General features: G+C 40.5%; 2 protein-coding genes across 3 annotated transcripts; both read left to right on the plus strand.

Annotated features, from left to right (window-relative positions):
* Positions 1–6952: 6952 nt before the first annotated feature.
* Positions 6953–8998, plus strand: LOC115788547 (proline-rich protein 15-like). Its single transcript, XM_030741612.1, has 2 exons — positions 6953–7288; positions 7809–8998. Exon 2 carries the CDS (start codon positions 7833–7835, stop codon positions 8166–8168), a length of 336 nt encoding a protein of 111 aa, XP_030597472.1. The 5' UTR covers positions 6953–7288; positions 7809–7832; the 3' UTR covers positions 8169–8998.
* A 983-nt stretch (positions 8999–9981) lies between these two features.
* On the plus strand, positions 9982–17045 carry wipf3 (WAS/WASL interacting protein family member 3). Of its 2 annotated transcripts, none has more exons than XM_030741405.1 (8): positions 9982–10255; positions 12374–12465; positions 13014–13167; positions 14022–14183; positions 14323–15027; positions 15860–15994; positions 16157–16261; positions 16359–17045. In XM_030741405.1, exons 2-8 carry the CDS (start codon positions 12391–12393, stop codon positions 16397–16399), a joined length of 1377 nt encoding a protein of 458 aa, XP_030597265.1. In that variant the 5' UTR covers positions 9982–10255; positions 12374–12390; the 3' UTR covers positions 16400–17045. The 2 variants fall into 2 exon arrangements, with proteins under 2 accessions (XP_030597265.1, XP_030597266.1); XM_030741406.1 differs by having other exon boundaries at positions 9982–10232.
* The last annotated feature ends 663 nt before the right edge of the window (positions 17046–17708 follow it).

Genomic DNA, 17708 nt, shown 5'->3' on the forward strand with positions numbered 1-17708 from the left:
TGACAGTCAGACAGTGTATATAACCTATTTTTAATAGCAATTAAAAGATTAAATACTCTTTAAATTAAAAAAAAATATTTTTTTAAAATGTCAGTTAAAATTCAACAAAATGCCTTATTAATGAGGGCAATCTCCACTGTCTTTTTTTTTTATATACATTTTTTTGTCTCATGTGGCTACTCTGTTTATCTTTACTTATTAATGCGTGGATAACAGGTAATACAGAAATAATTCTGGCTCCATCTTGTGGTCAATCATCACATTGAATACTGCAACACCAGATTTTTACTGGTTTTGCTGCTTACTTGGGATGATACTGGGGTGATGTTTTTAGAGCTTGGTGCTTAAAATAAAGTCCTGCTTGTTTGTTTGTTTGAATGTTACATGCTTACCATTACATGCTTTTTTTCATAATTGTTTTCATATTTTTTGATGTGGAGGATAAAGGGGGTTGTATAATCTTGAGTCTTGAGGCACGCCTCATTTCTTTATATTTTATTAGGAAAATATAAGATAGTGTAGTAGTAGTAGTAGTAGTAGTGTAGTGATTTATTGAAAGATAAATTTAAACTCTGTAGATACTCACTGTTGCACCTCTCTCCTCTCATCCTCTATATTTACTGATGATGATTTGAACCAGAAATTTCAAATTTGAATTAATCTCTCCATCAGACCTGTTGCCACTGATTTTCAGCCCAGTTCTTGTGTAGTTTAGCATACCTCAGCCTTTTCTCCCTGGTTCCCTTCCTTAAGAATGAATTCTTTACAGCAATCCTTCCACTGACACCATTTCTGATGAGGTTTCAGTGAACATTAGATGGCTAAACTGAAGGTCCAGATGCATCTTTTGGGTTCTGTGTCAGGTCTTTGCTGGATTTATCCCTATTTCTTAATGGCATAGCTTTGAGATACTGTTCATCTGCTCTAGATAGTTTTTCATGCCTGCCACTTATCTTGTTTCCTAAAGCTAACAAAGGACACACTGCACATCATGCTGAACTGTACCACGTTTTCAGCTAATAGCTCTTTGGGAATCACCTTGTTGGTGCAAAATGCTATTTCATGCCTGTCAAACTGCATTATCTTTGGCATTTTTCATAGATTCAACTAAAGAAATTGAAACTAATTATGGGTTTTTGCAACAGGTTCCTAGTAACAAAGTGCCAATTAACATAATTTTAAAATGAGTTGGTTTTGTCACTCGGACAGCACAATGGTACACTGGTTAGCAAGAAGGCTCCTGGTTCCAAGTCATGTTCTCCCTGCATGGTTTTCCTTTGGGTACTCTGGCTCAAAGACACTTAAGTTTATTGGCAATTCTAAACTGGCCATGGATGTGAGGAAGATAAAGCACTGTATGAAAACGAAAAAAATGTGGCTTGTAGTCTAAAGTGCTTTGAAGAGAGAAAAGTGCTACATAAATCCAAATACATTACATCATGGGTGTCCTTCAGTGAATTAATGGCTGTACAAATGGTTAAAGCAACATAAAAAAAAAAAAACCAAAAAACTGCAGTTTGGAAATATATTGGATACATTCAACAGTTTTTCAAATGTGACAGTGACAGTATTAATGTTATAGCTTAAGGGAGGAGAAGTGCTGGGTATCACCATGCATGGCCGTCCCACCAAACCTGTTGCTTTCTGTTACATTTTACATTAATATACAGAGCCAGTTGGAAAAAATGAAAAAAGAAATTTGAAACCTCTTTCAAAGAAAGTTGCTGGATGTTGATTACTTGGTGCTGCTCTTTGTGATTCTTTTGTTGTTGTTGTTGTTGTTGTTGTTGTTATTGTTATTGCCAGGAGGTATTGTATCATCAGGAACATAATGCAAAGATCCTAAGGTGAAGTCTCTACAGCGTAGGTTTAGGTGTCTTAATTTGTTGATTTGGTAGAATTAGACCAGTTTAAGATTTTGCATATGGTTGTAAATTAAGGCCAAGAGTTTTGTAATCAATGTAAGGTCCTCATAGTTAGGACCAGTACAGTTATAGGTGCATTATATTGCCTAAATTATTCACTCACCCATCCAAATCATTGAATTCAGCTGTTAAATTCACTTCCATGGCCACAGGTGTATCAAACCAAGCATAGAGGCATGCAGACTGCTTCTACAAACATCTGTGAAAGAATGGGTCACTCTCAGGACCTCAGTGAATTCCAGTGTGGTCCCGTGATAGGATGCCACCAGCGCAACGAGTCCTGTTGTGAAATTTATTTAGGCTCCTTCTCTCTGATTGATCTTTCTCTTTTTTGGCCACATTATTAGCAGTAGAGAGTGACAGGAAGTCAGGAGGAGAGATACAGGGGAAGACACGCAGGAAATAGGCGACAGGTCGGGACTCAAACCTGCGCTGCCTGCACTGCAATGTGGCATATGAATATGGTTACCTGCACAACCACTGAGCCACCCCGGCACCCTGATTGATCTTTCTGAGTTAACTTCATTACTTCCACCAAACCATCAGTGTGTCTATTAGACCCCATTCCTACAAAACTGCTAAAAGAAGTCCTACCATTAATTAATGTTTCAGTCTTAAATATAATCAGTCTGTCTTTAATAGGCACAGACCTTTAAGGTGGCAGTAAAAAAGCCATTACTCAAACAGCTGACGTAGCTAATTGCAGACCAGTCTCGAACCTTCCCTTTCTCTTCTTGAAAGAGTAGTTGTAAAACAGCTAACTGATCATCTGCAGAGGAACGGTTTATTTGAAGAGTTTCAGTCAGGTTTCAGAATTCATCACAGTACAGGAACAGCATTCGTGAAGGTTACAAATGATCTTCTTATGGCCTCTGATAGTGGACTCATCTCTGTGTTTAATCAATCATTATTAGTAGTCTTTGGATTTTTTCCACGGCATGTCTTTTGTCCTGTCTATCTCCCCTCACCCCCTACCAGTCGTCGCATTTGACTGCCCCTGCATGAGCCTGGTTCTGCTGGAAGTTCTTCCTGTTAAAAGGGAGTTTTTCCTTCCCACTGTCGCCAAGTGCTTGCTCATAGGGGGTCGTTCTGACTGTTGGGTTTTATCTATAATCATTGTATGGTCTTTATCTTACAATATAAAGTGCCTTGAGGTGACTGTTTGTTGTGATTTAGGTGCTATAAAATGAAATTGAATTGAACTGAAAGTGTAAAGCACATTACCACTGGACTCTAGAGCAGTGGTGTTGGCCCCATAGCTCCACTGAAAGGAACTCTTAATGCTTTAGCATATTTCATGCTCCCAACTTTGTGGGAACACAAATTAACTTCTGGAAAATTGGTCAAATATTCCCAAAAGAGTTGAAGCTGTTATATACCATATTATACCCTACGGATTAAGAATATTGGGGATGTCACTCAAGTTCATATGCGTGTGAAGTCAGACGAGCGAATCCTTTTGGCAATATAGTGTATCTGTGTTCTTTTGTTTGCATACCTGTGACTGGAATAACATGAAACAGAAACGCATCAAATAAAAAGAAAATGGCCAGGAACTGTTAGATTCCTTTCTGCATTCCTCGAGATTCTCATACTGCTGCTAATCACAGGTGAACTTAAGGTTAGTTTCTCACTGTTTTACTCATAGTTCCAAAGGGCACTGACCAAAAACATCCTAACAATGCAAACTGTCTAATTAAAAAGACACAATGCAAATCCTAACTCAGCTTGCCCTGCCCACATTAACCAGAATAGACAACTGTTACTAGTTTTGAAAGTTCAATTCCTAATGCAATTTGAGCCATAAAATCTTTGAGTTGTGACCCAGAATTTATCGCTGAGGAAACCTGTATCTTTTAGATCTCAGACGGGTTCCTGTTATCTGCACGCCGGTACCACAGACCTGCGTTCATATTCTAACTATCCTTAGATACAGTATCGCTTCCTCTGATGTTTTCTTTTTCATTTTCTAGCTGACTCTACCAGTCCAACTGGCTGCCTTCTTGCTCTCGTTCCCATGTTAAGCACACCTTGGTTCAACCAGTTGTTCAATACCGCACAATGACTAGAAGAGATTTTCAGGTTTATCAAATCACACTCGTACGCACAAGGTGTGATGCAAACACACCAGCGTCATCGCATATGAAAACACAAGCGTAGACAGCAACACACGTAAGTCGAACTGTGTGTGCATGTGAGTAAGTGTAATTGTTTACGTATAGGCTTGTAACTTTGGCAAGTACATTGTGCCTTAATCTGTCATAATCTACTAAAGAGTCATTGCGTCTATATATAGATTTAGGACATTATGTTGCTGACGGTAGATTACTTCCTGTCAGTGGCAAAAGTAAAAGAACCCTCAACTTCAAGTACTAGACTCATTTACATTAAAAAGACATAGAGTAATTAAAACCATTTAAAATACTTATATATTTGACAGGTCAAAAATATATAATATTGATATTTTAGAATACATAAACTGCTTTCCTAAAGGGGCTAAAAATGTTCCATCCCTGTGCATGGCTGCAGCTTTCTCATGACTGTGTGACTGTCAAAGTAAAAAAAAAAAAAGCGTTCATGTTGTCTTTGATGGCAGAAAGTCAACCAAGACAGGAACAGATACAGATGAAGGGAATGCCTGACTAGTCATTCTTTCAGTGTCTTGCAGCTGCACCATTTAGTTTTCTAATCACATTCTCCACATGCTTTACTGTTTCAAGGGACAAATACTCTTTATTTACTTTCACCCTGATTAATCAGCTCAGTGTTCCTGGGCTGTAGGGGCTAATCTGTAAACTTTATTTTGCAGATCTCTGTGTAAAAACACCTGCATGGATGCTTTCTTTATCTGGTGTGGTTGAAGTTAATTATCAACATTCAGTAAGACTGCCTGCAGCGTTAGGGAGAAGAGGGCAGATTAAGAGATACAGGAGAGAAAGCTCGACAGGAAGACTGAAAGAAGATATTCTAAAATATCATAATAGCATGTCCATTATCTTAATAAGTTGAAATATTGCAAATATGGCCAAAATTACATGTTTCTAGCATCATAAGTGGGAGCAATTGCTTTATAAAAGCAAGTGGTCTCACAAAACATGAAACATAAAGGCTTCATGCTTCTGTTGAGAAAAACAGTCAATTTATTAATTTATTAATTTATTTAAGCCCAAAATGTTGATATGCAGGGTTACTAAGATTTGGATGCGTTTTATGTGGGTAAAAATGTGTGACTGTATGTACATCCCTCCCCCCCTGTGTTAGCACAGGAACAATAAAATACAAACACAACCAGCTTTGTGTGTGTGGCAGAAAGAGGAAATAACTCTGGAGAGTTTCGGCCCGGACGGGAGATGGGAGGAGAGGAGGAGAGGGAGTCTCCCATTTATGCAGGACACTGACTGAAACAGAAAGAGACACAAAGAGAAACTGCCCACATTCCCATTGTCATAAAAGCAACTTTCAGCCTTGTTTTAGAGGAGTGAGACAGAAAGGATTCCCTGATTCCTCTCTCCTCTCTGTTTCTGTGTTCCTCAGCTCAGACCGGTTCTCCCCTGTTGGCACCAAGCCACTCAGAAACCATTTAGTCTGGGATTCCAGGGTCAGAGAAACTGCTTTCAGAAGCAAAAGGTTTGTGTGTCAATTTTTTGGTCTTGCTTGCTCACCCACTGGCTAATCCAATTATGGAGATGCACCTAAAGATTTTTTTTTTTTTTTGGTAATTATGTACCTTTATTTTTCACTCAGTTTCAAGAAAACCCTTCAATGTTGTGTTCTGATTTTTGAGGAGAGGTAAGAGATAGGTGGGGATTTGGGGGCTCTGGGCTACATCTGAAGGACAGAGATACATTCACAAACAATCCACTGGTGGGAAAAGTATGCAGAAGATCCTTTACATGGGTAAATGTAGTCACACTACAGATCCATTATAAGGAAAATCCAGCCACCCCTCCATTTTCTTCCTCTTATTCAATTTTTTAATCGATTCTCCTGCAGGCTAATACTTTGAAATTCTGGATGTTTTTTCTCTATATTACAGCTGTTCTCACAACAATGTGTATATTTTGTTTAATATATAACTGACAGGGCAGCACTGTACTATGGTGGTTAGCACTGCTGAAGGTGCAGTGCTAAGTCATCCAATCAGGATGGAGGACCTTTCAGTGTGGATATTGCATGTTCTCCAGCTGCCTCCCACAGTCCAAAGACATGCAGTCAGTCAGTGAGGTTAAGTTAACTCGTGATCCTAAATTGTACAGAGGTGTGTGGTCTGTGTTAGCCCTGTGACAGACTGGCGACCTGTCCGGGGTGTAGTGTACCCTGTCTCTCACCCTATGGCATGGATGGATATCAAGTTGATATATATATATATATATATATATATATATATATATATATATATATATATATATATATATATATATATATATATATATATATATATATGGGGGGGCTGGAGCCTATCCCAGCTGTCAGGCTGGGATAGGCTAAACAGGTCGCCAGCCTGTTGCAGGGCCAACACAGATACAGACAACCTTTCACACACACATTCACGCTGTCATATATATATATATATATATATATATATATATATATATATATATATATATATATATATATATATATATATATATATATATATATATATATATATATATATATATATATATATATAATTGGACTATTAACGCTTTGAATAAACGTCTCACTACCCCATTCCTCTCCTTTGCACGACAAGCCAAAGCTTAAACAACAGGCCGTCCAAACACTGAATCATAATTTGGCTCTCTGGCTTGGGTTGGGTCGAAGTGACAAAGGACTTTTTTTTCGGGTTTTTTTTTTTTGGTCTCTTTTTTACAGGAGGGTGCACGCTCCCATGGGGCATGTTGCCACGCAACCACACACCCCGCCTACCATTTCAATGTATTAATCCGAGCGCTGTTCACGTGACAGTCACAAAGCAGTCATCCAATCAGGATGGAGGACAGGTGTTCCTTCATCAAAGTTTCGGAGGCGGAAACCTGCTGGTTTGGTGCAAGCGTCTCCTTATAAAAGTGCCTCTTCATTTGTTTTGCTTGATCAGGAACTGCCGAAGAGTAGAGTAGAAATGTTCGATAAGAGCAACAGAAAATAAATAAAAGGTTTTGGTGCTGGGAAATGTGAGGAGACAGGATACCTGGTTCGTGCGTAATATGGATACTTCTACGACTCTTTAAAGTGTTGTTGTCACTGCTGCTCCAATTGTTGTACCACTGAAGAAGAGAACACCGAAAGCTGTGGACAAATAGCTCAGCAAGATTAAAAGCCTGACACTTACACTTTTACTGGGGTCGTTTTAAGTGCCCGCACCACCTCTTGCAACACAGGTAGGATAAGTGTTTCTGAAAGCTTTTTGCGTATTGTTCTCGTGTGAATCACGGTTTGGGTTTGCACTAAAGTTCCCAGACTCATTAAACCAGTTTTACAGAGAGGCTAAATATGGTTACACTGGTTATTCATAGGATTAACTGGTAAAACACTGTCTCACCCATGTAAAATGTGCGCACGGTTAAATCTGGATAGCCAAAATGTAGTTAAAGTTTACGACATTAAAACAAACATAGCATTTGTAGTGATTATGAGGATGAGTAGGATAATGTAGAGGAGCAAGAATTCTAAACAAATGAAAGTAATTATTTTTCTTTCTTTTCTTTTTTTTTTTTTTTTTTTTGCTTTGACAAATATTACTATTTTTGAAAGAATGATTTGGATTTAAAGAGTTCATAAAAAAAAGTAGAGAAAGTGACCTTTCAAATGGAATTACATCAAAGACCAAAGACTGGAAAATATGAGAATTTCTTAAAAGCAGATTAATTAATTAATTATAGGATATGTTCCTTGTTACAGGTCCCTCCATCCCTGCAGTCAAAGATGACGGAGAGGGCGCCATGGTGGAAAGCATTCTTGCCAAAGATAAGGAGTGGTTCCTCCATTGGTCCAGACTTTGATCCTTTTGCACGACCAAAGAACCCCCCTGCACCTTCCAAGACCTCTCAGCAGGAGTCCAACAAAAGCTCCAGCTTTCTCAGCAATGAGACCTTCGATGACTCCCAGATGGACTCGGTGTTCAATGAGCAGACTTGTCGCAGGAACATGAAGATATCACGCTCAGGTCGATTCAAAGAAAAGAAGAAGATCCGTTCAACTCTTCCAGAAGAGGCGAAAGAGAGAGTGAATGTGGCATCAGGGAGAGAGGACAGACGGTGACGGGAGGAAGGACGGAAGGAAGGAAAAGGAGGCAGATCAACGACTGCTTCACAGAGATGCTTGAAAAGAAGGAGAAGGAAAGATCGAGGTCTATGAAGATGTTTCACTCTCACAAGGCATCCCAGGAAGTTTGCCGAATTTGGTTTTTGTATGATGGTGATGATGAAGCTGATGAGCATTCAAGTTTTAGCTTGATACTGAAAGAATATGACAGAAATGATTTTTGGACATTTTGTTCATGGACTTTGCCAGAAAAGCAACAAAACAAAGCAGCAACAAAATCAGTGTAGCAACTGGCAAATGGATTACATTGTTTTTGTCAGCAAAACAGTGCTCATGAGCCCAGTGTGATTATTATCCTATACTATCCCCTTAAAACACACGACCCTCGAATGCCATTTTCTTTCAGTGCTTAACGTGTGTGATATGCTTCAGAGAGATACTGCTCATAAGATGTTTACATTTTTTGTGTGTAATAAGGATAATATATAATAATAATAATATTATTATTATTATTATTATTATTATTAATAATAATAATATAGGCCTAATAATGAAGGATAAGTGACAAAAATTTTACAATGCATTTTACAAGGGTTAGTAGGGTGTTTATGAAGGTGTAAATGCTTCAATTATGTGCGTGAACAAAAGAGAAATTGTTTGTGAGCAGTCGTCAGTCAGCTATACAATACAAGCCAGCAAAATGTATAAAATATTTTAATGAAGGATTAAAATTGGCACAGTGCATAAAGCCTTAAGCAAAGCTACTGCTAATGAAATGAGTAGTTAATGCATTAATGTCCAGCTGAATGAGATGTGGACAAGGAAGTGATGTAGATTCCTTTTTTTTTTTTTTTTTTTTTAGGGCTTCTGCATTGTTGTGAACACTTACATGAAGGCATAATGTGAGAAATAAATCTGACGTCTGCCACAGCCAGTCAGTGTGTGTCTGTGTGCTTTGCAAATCCAAGTTCATCAATGGCTTCGCCCACACAGTGAAATTTGCTTCTTTGTCCCCATTAAGACAACTTTAATCATGAAAAAGTACATCCGAACAATGAATAAGGAAGCTTGAGTTACAAAAAAAGTGGCAGCAGTGTTGAGAGACCTATCACCTGGTGTGCCCTCATCACATTGTCTAAAAAAAAAAACCCAAACCAAAAAAAAAACAATCACAGGGATTTCTGCCAATTATATTTAGTGTGTGATGTTAAGCCCAGGGGTGAATCACATGCAGTTAAAGGGAGGAGTGTGCCAGTGTCACTGCATTCTTTTGTCACTGTTTAAGGTGTGTGTGTTTGTGTATGTCAGTGGTTATAATTAATCTACATTTTTCAGTGAAATCAAATTAGAATGTTCACATTCATTGATGGTATCTCACAGCTGCTCTATAATTAAAGCGCAATAAGTTTTAGGTTGAACGTGCATAAATGAATAAAGACGACTTGTAATGTCATATCTTCAACACAAGGGGCAGAAATGTACTACCGATAGAAGGTAGGAAGATATAAATTTTAAAACATATCGTAGTTTTTTTTTTGTTTTGTTTTTTTTTTTTGGGGGGGGGGGGGGGGGGGGGGGGTAAAGGTAATACGGACGTCTTTACCGCGCAGCCAGAGCCCACCGTTGCACATACATAATGTTTATTTTGTTCCATGGATGTAATTCAGTGAGAGGGAAAGTTTCTTGGCACGATCACAGTGACACCTATCTGTGGTCTCTCTGTCTCGCTGACTGTGGAGCGGTGAGGCGTGGCTTCGCTCTGTGCGCCTCTGGCTCTGCGCGGTCCCAAGGGAATAAACCGCAAACAGCCAGAGCTATTGTGCTGTAATGTCTTCAGCGTCTCCGCTTTGGACACAGAAATAAAGCAAAAATAAAAGTTTGTGGAACTTTTTTTGGGGAGATATTTGCAGGAGCGCCACAACGTTCAGCTGTTGACAACCCGGGCGTTTGATAAGAAGTGTCCTCATTCGACTAAAAATAACTTGGGAACTTTCTCACAACTGTACCGCTATGAAGAGGGCACTGTGCTACGCATCAGGCTGAAGCTCTCTCTGCAAACAGGTGAAGTTCTGACATCTTTTAAGGTATGGTAATTTCTTAATTATTGCACTTTTGCATATGAGGGGCTGATGTTTTTATTCCTATAAAACTTTGCAACGAAATACTGAAAAATACAAGTTCAGATAGGACTGTTCACAGCAGATGACCTGCATTTGTTCGAGCTCCTTGAGCTTCAGGGGCACCCAGTGTTTGTTGGCGTCAGTTGCATATAGATGTATTTGAGCTCCAGTCTTTACTGCTACTTTAAACGACAAAGTTTTAATTTTATGGGTAAGTGAGTATTAAAGTAAATAAATAAATAAATTCAACTGTTCCATGGTTGGTATTTTTAAAGATATGGAATATGGGACAAATAAAATATGGAATAAAGTCCTACCGTTACGATAAATAAGGAACTGCAGCGTTTTGCATATCTTTTACAAAAAAGTTTTTTAAAAAAGTAAAATAATGAATCAATAAATAAATGTGTGAACCTTCCTGTTTATACTGCAGCAGCTGTCACATCAGATCTTCGTTCTCAGGAAGATCAAGCTAAACCTGGGGTCAAAGAAAAATCTTAGAACCCAACTATAGTTTGATTTTCACTGCTGTGAGAGGTGCACTCACCTCACTCGCTGTCCCACCTGTTCTGCAAGAGCTCAGCTAACCAGTGTCCAGCTTTGCCCCTTCGGACAGCTAAACTGGCAGTGTCACAGAGGCTGCTTGACACAGTTATGAAGATAGAAATAGCAACTGAGGACAGCCTGCGGGCTGCAGAGAGAGGAAGCATGAACTGCACACACACACACACACACACACGCACAAAAACAGTTGCTGTATTGAGATCCTTTACTTACATTTCAAAAAGTCCCTCATTAAGAAACTTTCTCAAATAAAGGTATGTACTAATTGTAATTGTAAGTACTTATTGTGTAGTAAAATGTTTCCTGTTAGTGTTTTTAATATCATATCTGATGTCTCTGGATATTTTACGGTCAGATAAATGTGTATGTTGCATTTTAAGGTAACTGCAGCAGACTTTCTATGCTGTTTAGTTGTTAATACACAACAAGGAATCATTCTGTGAGGTCATCATATGTTTACAGTGCCATCTTGTCTAATACAAGAGGATTTAAAATAGATTAAGGAGTAAGCAAATTTTCTTCACCCCTCCAGAAACACCCAATCCCTCAGTTTCTTAATTAATTACCCCATGTGGAAATCAGTGGATGGAAAGGGTATGGAAACTTGTAACTGCCTAAAATTTTAATACTCAAATAGTATATTATAAATATATTAGTATACTTCAGTCATTGTACTTAGTTATCTTCCTCCAATGCAGTTGACAAGACAGATGCGTTCAGCAAAAACAGGTTCTGTTGTGTGCTTTATTAGATTGCTAAGAAGCAGCATGTGCAGATTCCACAGGGAGCCGAATGTGTACAAACCTCAGGCTGTTTTCAGCCCGTCAGCCACGGCAGACAACTTATTAAAAATGCATGATGTCAAGATGGTGGGTGGACATGTCAGCGACGGTCACTGTGGACCATTTACTAGCTGTAGAAGTTGAGAGATGTGACATGACTCTGAACACAAGCTGTTTCTGGAACGTTGTTGTAGTGGACATTTAGTGGGGCTTTGATTACTGAACCACTTGCGCTTGAAGACTTCCTTTACACAGTTATACAGTGTGTCCAAACTTTTGACTGGTACTGTATGTTCAGAATAATCTAAAAAACATAAAAAAATAGAACAATGTGTTTGCACCCTGTTTTTCTGCACTTTCCTAAATTTCTTTTCCATGAAGTTACTGCAGTAAATGCCTTTGGACACTGAACTGAATAAAGGGTAAGGGTCCACTACTGTTCACACAACACTCGCCATTGTTCTTGCCCAAAGTAGTCTGCCATGGGGCATTGTGGGAAGAAGAGGAGCAGGGCCAGAGGAGATGTGTCAGATTTCTCTGGAGAGGATGGAGTGCTTGCTGTTTCCTGTTTTGTGCTGTATGGTGGGGAAAGCTCTTCCTGTTCAGGGAAGAGGGTGAGAGGTCATTGAATGGGCCCCGTTACACAGTAGCCACTTCTGCCACAAAAACCTCGAAGCACTCCATCGAGGGTGGAAACTTTGTTTCCAGCAATAGAAGTGCGCTTTGTCTTCAACAGGTATTTGAGGTCGAGGCATGCCGGCACCACCCCCTCCTCCTCCGCCAGTGGCCCCGCCACCTCCACCACCACCTAGTGCCCCCCTGCCACAGGTATAATACTTTTCTTATTTCTTTAATCTCCAACTGTCTCTTAGGCAATTGTAAACATTCATTGTGTCCTTCTTGCTGATCGTCAACCATCTGGAGCTCATTTGCATTATTGATTGAGCTAGCGCACACACACACACACACACACACACACAGACAGCAGATTCTCAGTAGCAAAAGAGTGTTATGTTACCACAGCAGGCTCACAGTGTCCTCTTGTTAAGTGAGCTGCTGCAGCCAGTGAACGAGGCAAAGACATGGCTCAGTAGATTCTGGATACAGCAGTTACTTCTGTCTGCGTGAACAAAAATGATCCTCTCCACTCTTACTCTTTTTCTTGTTTACATACTTTCTCCCTCTTGTTACACCTCAAAACCTTTGCATAATAGCCTCACCTCAGCTGCATACTAACAGTTCAGTTAATTAATGCTTAAAGTGTCACTGTTTTTAAGTGTACAGTGTATAATGTCAGAAACTTGTGTTTATTTATTTATTTTTTAATCCAAGGTGATGTTTTTGAATTTCAAAGCTCTGTTTTTCTTCTTGGACAGTGTCCATTAGAGCCTCCCAAGCTGCAATTTTGTGGAGGAGTAGGAGGAGGTGGTGGAGGAGGTGGAAGGAATGCCCTGTTGGCTGACATCCAGAAAGGAACCAAGCTCAGGAAAGTCACGCAGGTCAATGACCGCAGCGCCCCTGTCGTCAGTAGTAAGTCCCACAGCCTTGCTGTCCTCTAGCATGCACCTACACAGACACACTCAGTGTGTGTTGGATAAATGTTACTCCCTTTATTGTAGGGCTGACTTGGCCACTCTCATACTTGAATGGGCGCTTCCTATAGTGTGTGTCTACAGTTTGAATTATGCCAGTGTTATGTGTTATCGTGAAACACTTGACATATAAAAGAAGACAAGGAAGGGGAGAAGACTCGGGGTCTGTGGGGGTGTTGTTGTTATATTTAAACACACACAGGACAGGAAGGAATGCCCTATAGCTGATAAAGATGCAGGAAGAACAGACAGACAGCTGCTATATACACTGACACATCTGACCCAACCAGTAGCAGCAGATGACTCCCCCTCTCTGAACCTGGTTCTTCCTGTTAAAAGGGAGTTTTTCCTTCCCACTGTCGCCAAGTGCTTGCTCATAGGGGGTTGTTTTGACTGTTGGGTATTCTCTGTATTATTGTAGGGTCTTTACTTTACAATATTATGTACCTTGAAGTGACTGTTTGTTGCGATATAAATAACACTGAATTGAATTGACACAGTAGGAAAGGCATATAATAAATTCTTATTATAGCACAGATCAATTGATTTTCTACATATTATACATTAAGTTTAATGAATTTCATAATGTTTTTAGAAAGTGTGTAAAAAATGTGTGATGTTTCTCCTGGGTACATGAAATTTAAAGTTGTTAAAATTTTCATTAAGAGTTGCTTCATGCTGGTTTGTTATAATGAGCTTAAAACAAATATTGCATTAAAAGAGCCCCCCCCCCCCCTTTTTTTTTGACTGCTGTTATTTCTGTAATGAATGTGTGCATATGGTATTCCCCAGATTCCAAGGCTAGCACTGGAGATGTAGCTGGAAATGCTGGTGCTCCTCAGGCCTCATCAGGTGGGATGGCACCTGTGGGACCGTCTTTGAGTGGGCTATTTGCTGCAGGGTTCCCCACACTCAGGCCTATAGGACAAAGAGACTTAGCAGGCAAAACCCAAGGTTGGTGCAAAATGACATATTTTCATGCATATCTACACAGTACCAGTCAAATGTTTGGACACACTTACCCATTCATAGTCACAATAACCTTTTTGCCTTCAAAATAACCCCTTTGTGTGGGTTTGTTTTAATGTTTAAGTGTCTCGATCGAGCTCATCGGTCTCCCTGAAGCCGCTGTGGAACCCTCCTTCATCGTCCGACTCCAGCAGCCTTGCTGAACCCGACAGGAAAGCGGAGCTCCAAATTTCCATCAACCGCCTGCTCGCCCCCTCGGTCTCTGCTCCTCCCTCCCCTTCTTACAGCAGCAAGCACCCACTTTCTTTCCCTGCTTCCACTCCCCCTCCACCTGTCCCTCCCTCTGCTCCTCTCCCACTTCATGGCTCCCAGGACCGGCCAGGTAACAAGCCCCCCCCTCTTCCCTCCTGCCCTCCCCCTCCCCCTCCACACCAGTCTACCAAGCCCACTTGGCTCCCCGTCCAGCACTCACAACACACATCTGTCACCCAGCCCTCTCCTCCTCCTCCACCACCACCAACTGTCCAGCCTCTATCAGCTGTCCCAGGGGACCGTTCCTCAGGGTGTTTCTACTCTCCACCTTCACCTGTAGTCTACCCTGAAACTTCAAGGTTCCCCATTCTTCGTGACAGCCCTCTGGGACCTCCTCCTCCTCCACCACCTCCTCCTCCCCCTCTCCCAGCTTCCTTTACACCAAGCTGCCCGACCACCCTACCTCCACCACCACCCAAGGTGGCTCCAGTGCCCTCCCCAGCCATGCGCACTCTGCCTCCCTCATACCCTTGCAACGCTCCCACTAGACGGCCACCAGCTGTGCCCAGGAGTGCAGGTAGGTGGACCACAGGATGTAAAAAAATGCTTCCTTCATGTCTTTGGAAGATCTTTTCTCTGGTTATGTGAGAAAATATTCACTCACATAATATTCACTCACATAAATAGAGCCAGCGTGAACAGTTTCAACTAAGGAAGTGGCCTAAAAAAGGGCCCAGTCATAGTTTATAAAAGGTGGTTGTAGCTGCTGTGAGCTCACCGACTGGTTAGTGAAGTATTGTTGTGAAGCCTCAGTCTTCACACATTTCACCAATACCATCTGTTTTTTTTTTAAAACTGGACTTGATGACTGGGGGGGGACCCGAGAAACCAAGGGGTGCTACACAATCATACGGTACCGATTTGTGAATCACAAGAGAGCCATAAATCATACCTGGTCATACTTTACTCTAAATGGGACTGTGAGTTACAAAATGAGCAACCACTGAAACTCAAGCTTAAGGTCATGAACTTATTAGGAAAGTGTTTACTGAGGTCAAATCAGGTGAGTAGTGGGGTCATTTTTTGGGGTCAGACTTCTATACAATTCAGCGTCTTTCAGTTTATATATTTCTAGGCGATATATATTTCCAAGTTAGAAATATTTCTAGTCATTTTTAGCTGTGCTGTTGTTCTGTATCAGAAACTTTCAACCAATAGGTTGGAAACTTGCAGCTGTTACAGATAATTATTAAAAGTAGAAGTATGTGTTGTGTAACTGCTTTATCTCAGAGAAAACTTCAGATATGGCCACGGTCTGAGTTAGAGTTAGATCAATCCATATGATTATATTTTCTGTTTTTATCATAAATGTTGTTCTTCTGCTGATGTCCTACTCTTCTTATTAACAGGTGTGGGTCGGCTGGCTCCTCCTCCAGCTCCTCCTGCCCGGTCTCCCACCACAGAGTTGTCTACCCGCATTCCTCCTCCTCCTCCTCCTCCCCTGCCCCCATCCAGTCTCAGGAATGGACATCTTCACAGCTTAGGTAAGACGGGCATTTTAAAAAATTACAGGATTTAACATATTAAATGAGTTTTTGTTTTTATTATTTTAAATGTGAGTACTTTGAAAGTTAGTTTTTGATGCTCAGCTGGGGCATAAGGGAATGGAAACAAGATAGGAGCTTCTAATTTGATCTTTACTCCAGCGGATGACTTTGAATCAAAGTTCCAGTTCCACCCAGTAGAAGACTTACCCCCACCCGACGAATTCAAGCCTTTTCCACGGATCTACCCCAGCAAAGAAAACAGAGGTAGCCACAAAGCACACTCATTACTCCTCAGCTTTTCACAGCACTTTGGTCTCATCTTTTGAGTTTGCTATTTTTCTTCCTCCTTGTGCTTGTACAGTGAACCCCAACCCCCCAGGGATCAGGACACACCTCCGATGAGTCAGGATCTCAGCACCCTGACACACAGCAAAAAGAAAAATCTCAGTATTCCTTCTCCTTCTTATGACTGCTCATGATCATAATGACACTACCATGGACTTGCGTGGATAGAGGCTTTGTGTGTGGTTGTGCATATGCAACTGTCAAACAGGGACCCATCTTATTCTATGTGACCTCTGACCTTTTCAAGTGTGGAATGTTTTGTATGTGTGAGAGGAGGAGAAGGGCTCGCCCTACTCATGCTCATAAGCTGCATACAGACTCTCTACACAGGCTACAAGAACAGCGTTTTCCATTAACCATAACATGACTGTTGACACAGTTTGTAATATGTTACACATTGCCTCTATACACTTGTACAAATTTGCATTCAAGCAGGCTTTTTTTTGTTACTGCAGTAACTACCACTGTGTTGCTATAGACAAGCAAACATACCTCAGTCTCAGCTCTTTGCCTTGTGGAGGTAATTAGGCAACTAGGTGTACCATTTTCTCTCCCTCATGTATTAACCAACACTAACACACGGGAAGACAGCGCCACCTGCTGGTTCAATCTGTCATCAACAAATAAACCAAAGCGACTTAAAACTTTACACAGCCACTGGACTGTTTTGAAAGTAAAAACTAATAAATGTATCTTCCTTAAACATTAGTCCTTTGCTTTTTGAGTTCAGTCTCCTGATGCATTCACACAAGCCCAAAAGCTGCAGAAACAGGACAGCCTAAAGTGTTTTGTCAAACTCTTGTAAGATCTCAAAACACTGTTAAAGTAACAGGTAAAGCTAAACATTCATTCAGTCGCCACACGTTTGCCTAAAAATATGTATATTTTTGTAAATGTCAGAAAAAGGTGATGGGTGGGGGAACAAATCACAGATCCAAGAGATGAACGATAGATTGTTTGAGCACCGACAGCTTTCTCACAAATATTTTGACTTGTGAAACACAGCTGGAAGTGTACCTGTTCTACAGCCTCATTATTGTGTTTGCTGTTTTACTGGGAGCACTTCAATCACGAAAAAGGTGTTATTTACATGGGTGGGCAATCAATTTTCCCCAAGGGGCTACCTCGAAAAACTGGGACCTTTGTGGAAGGATTGAACAGGATTGAGTTCTGTCCCTCCAGAACTTTTCCAAAACAAAGTCACAGGTCTGTTTGTCATTAACCCCACAGACACACCCAGTTTTCCCTTCAAGATGAAGGGATCAGATTGGATCTACAAACACTAAACTGCACAAATCTGATTTCCTTCGGAAGAGGGTTTCAGAGGCAAATTTAGTAACAGTTATCTTCTGACATCATCTAACAA

This window comes from Archocentrus centrarchus, chromosome 11, assembly GCF_007364275.1.
Source record: "Archocentrus centrarchus isolate MPI-CPG fArcCen1 chromosome 11, fArcCen1, whole genome shotgun sequence".
Lineage (NCBI taxonomy): Eukaryota > Metazoa > Chordata > Actinopteri > Cichliformes > Cichlidae > Archocentrus > Archocentrus centrarchus.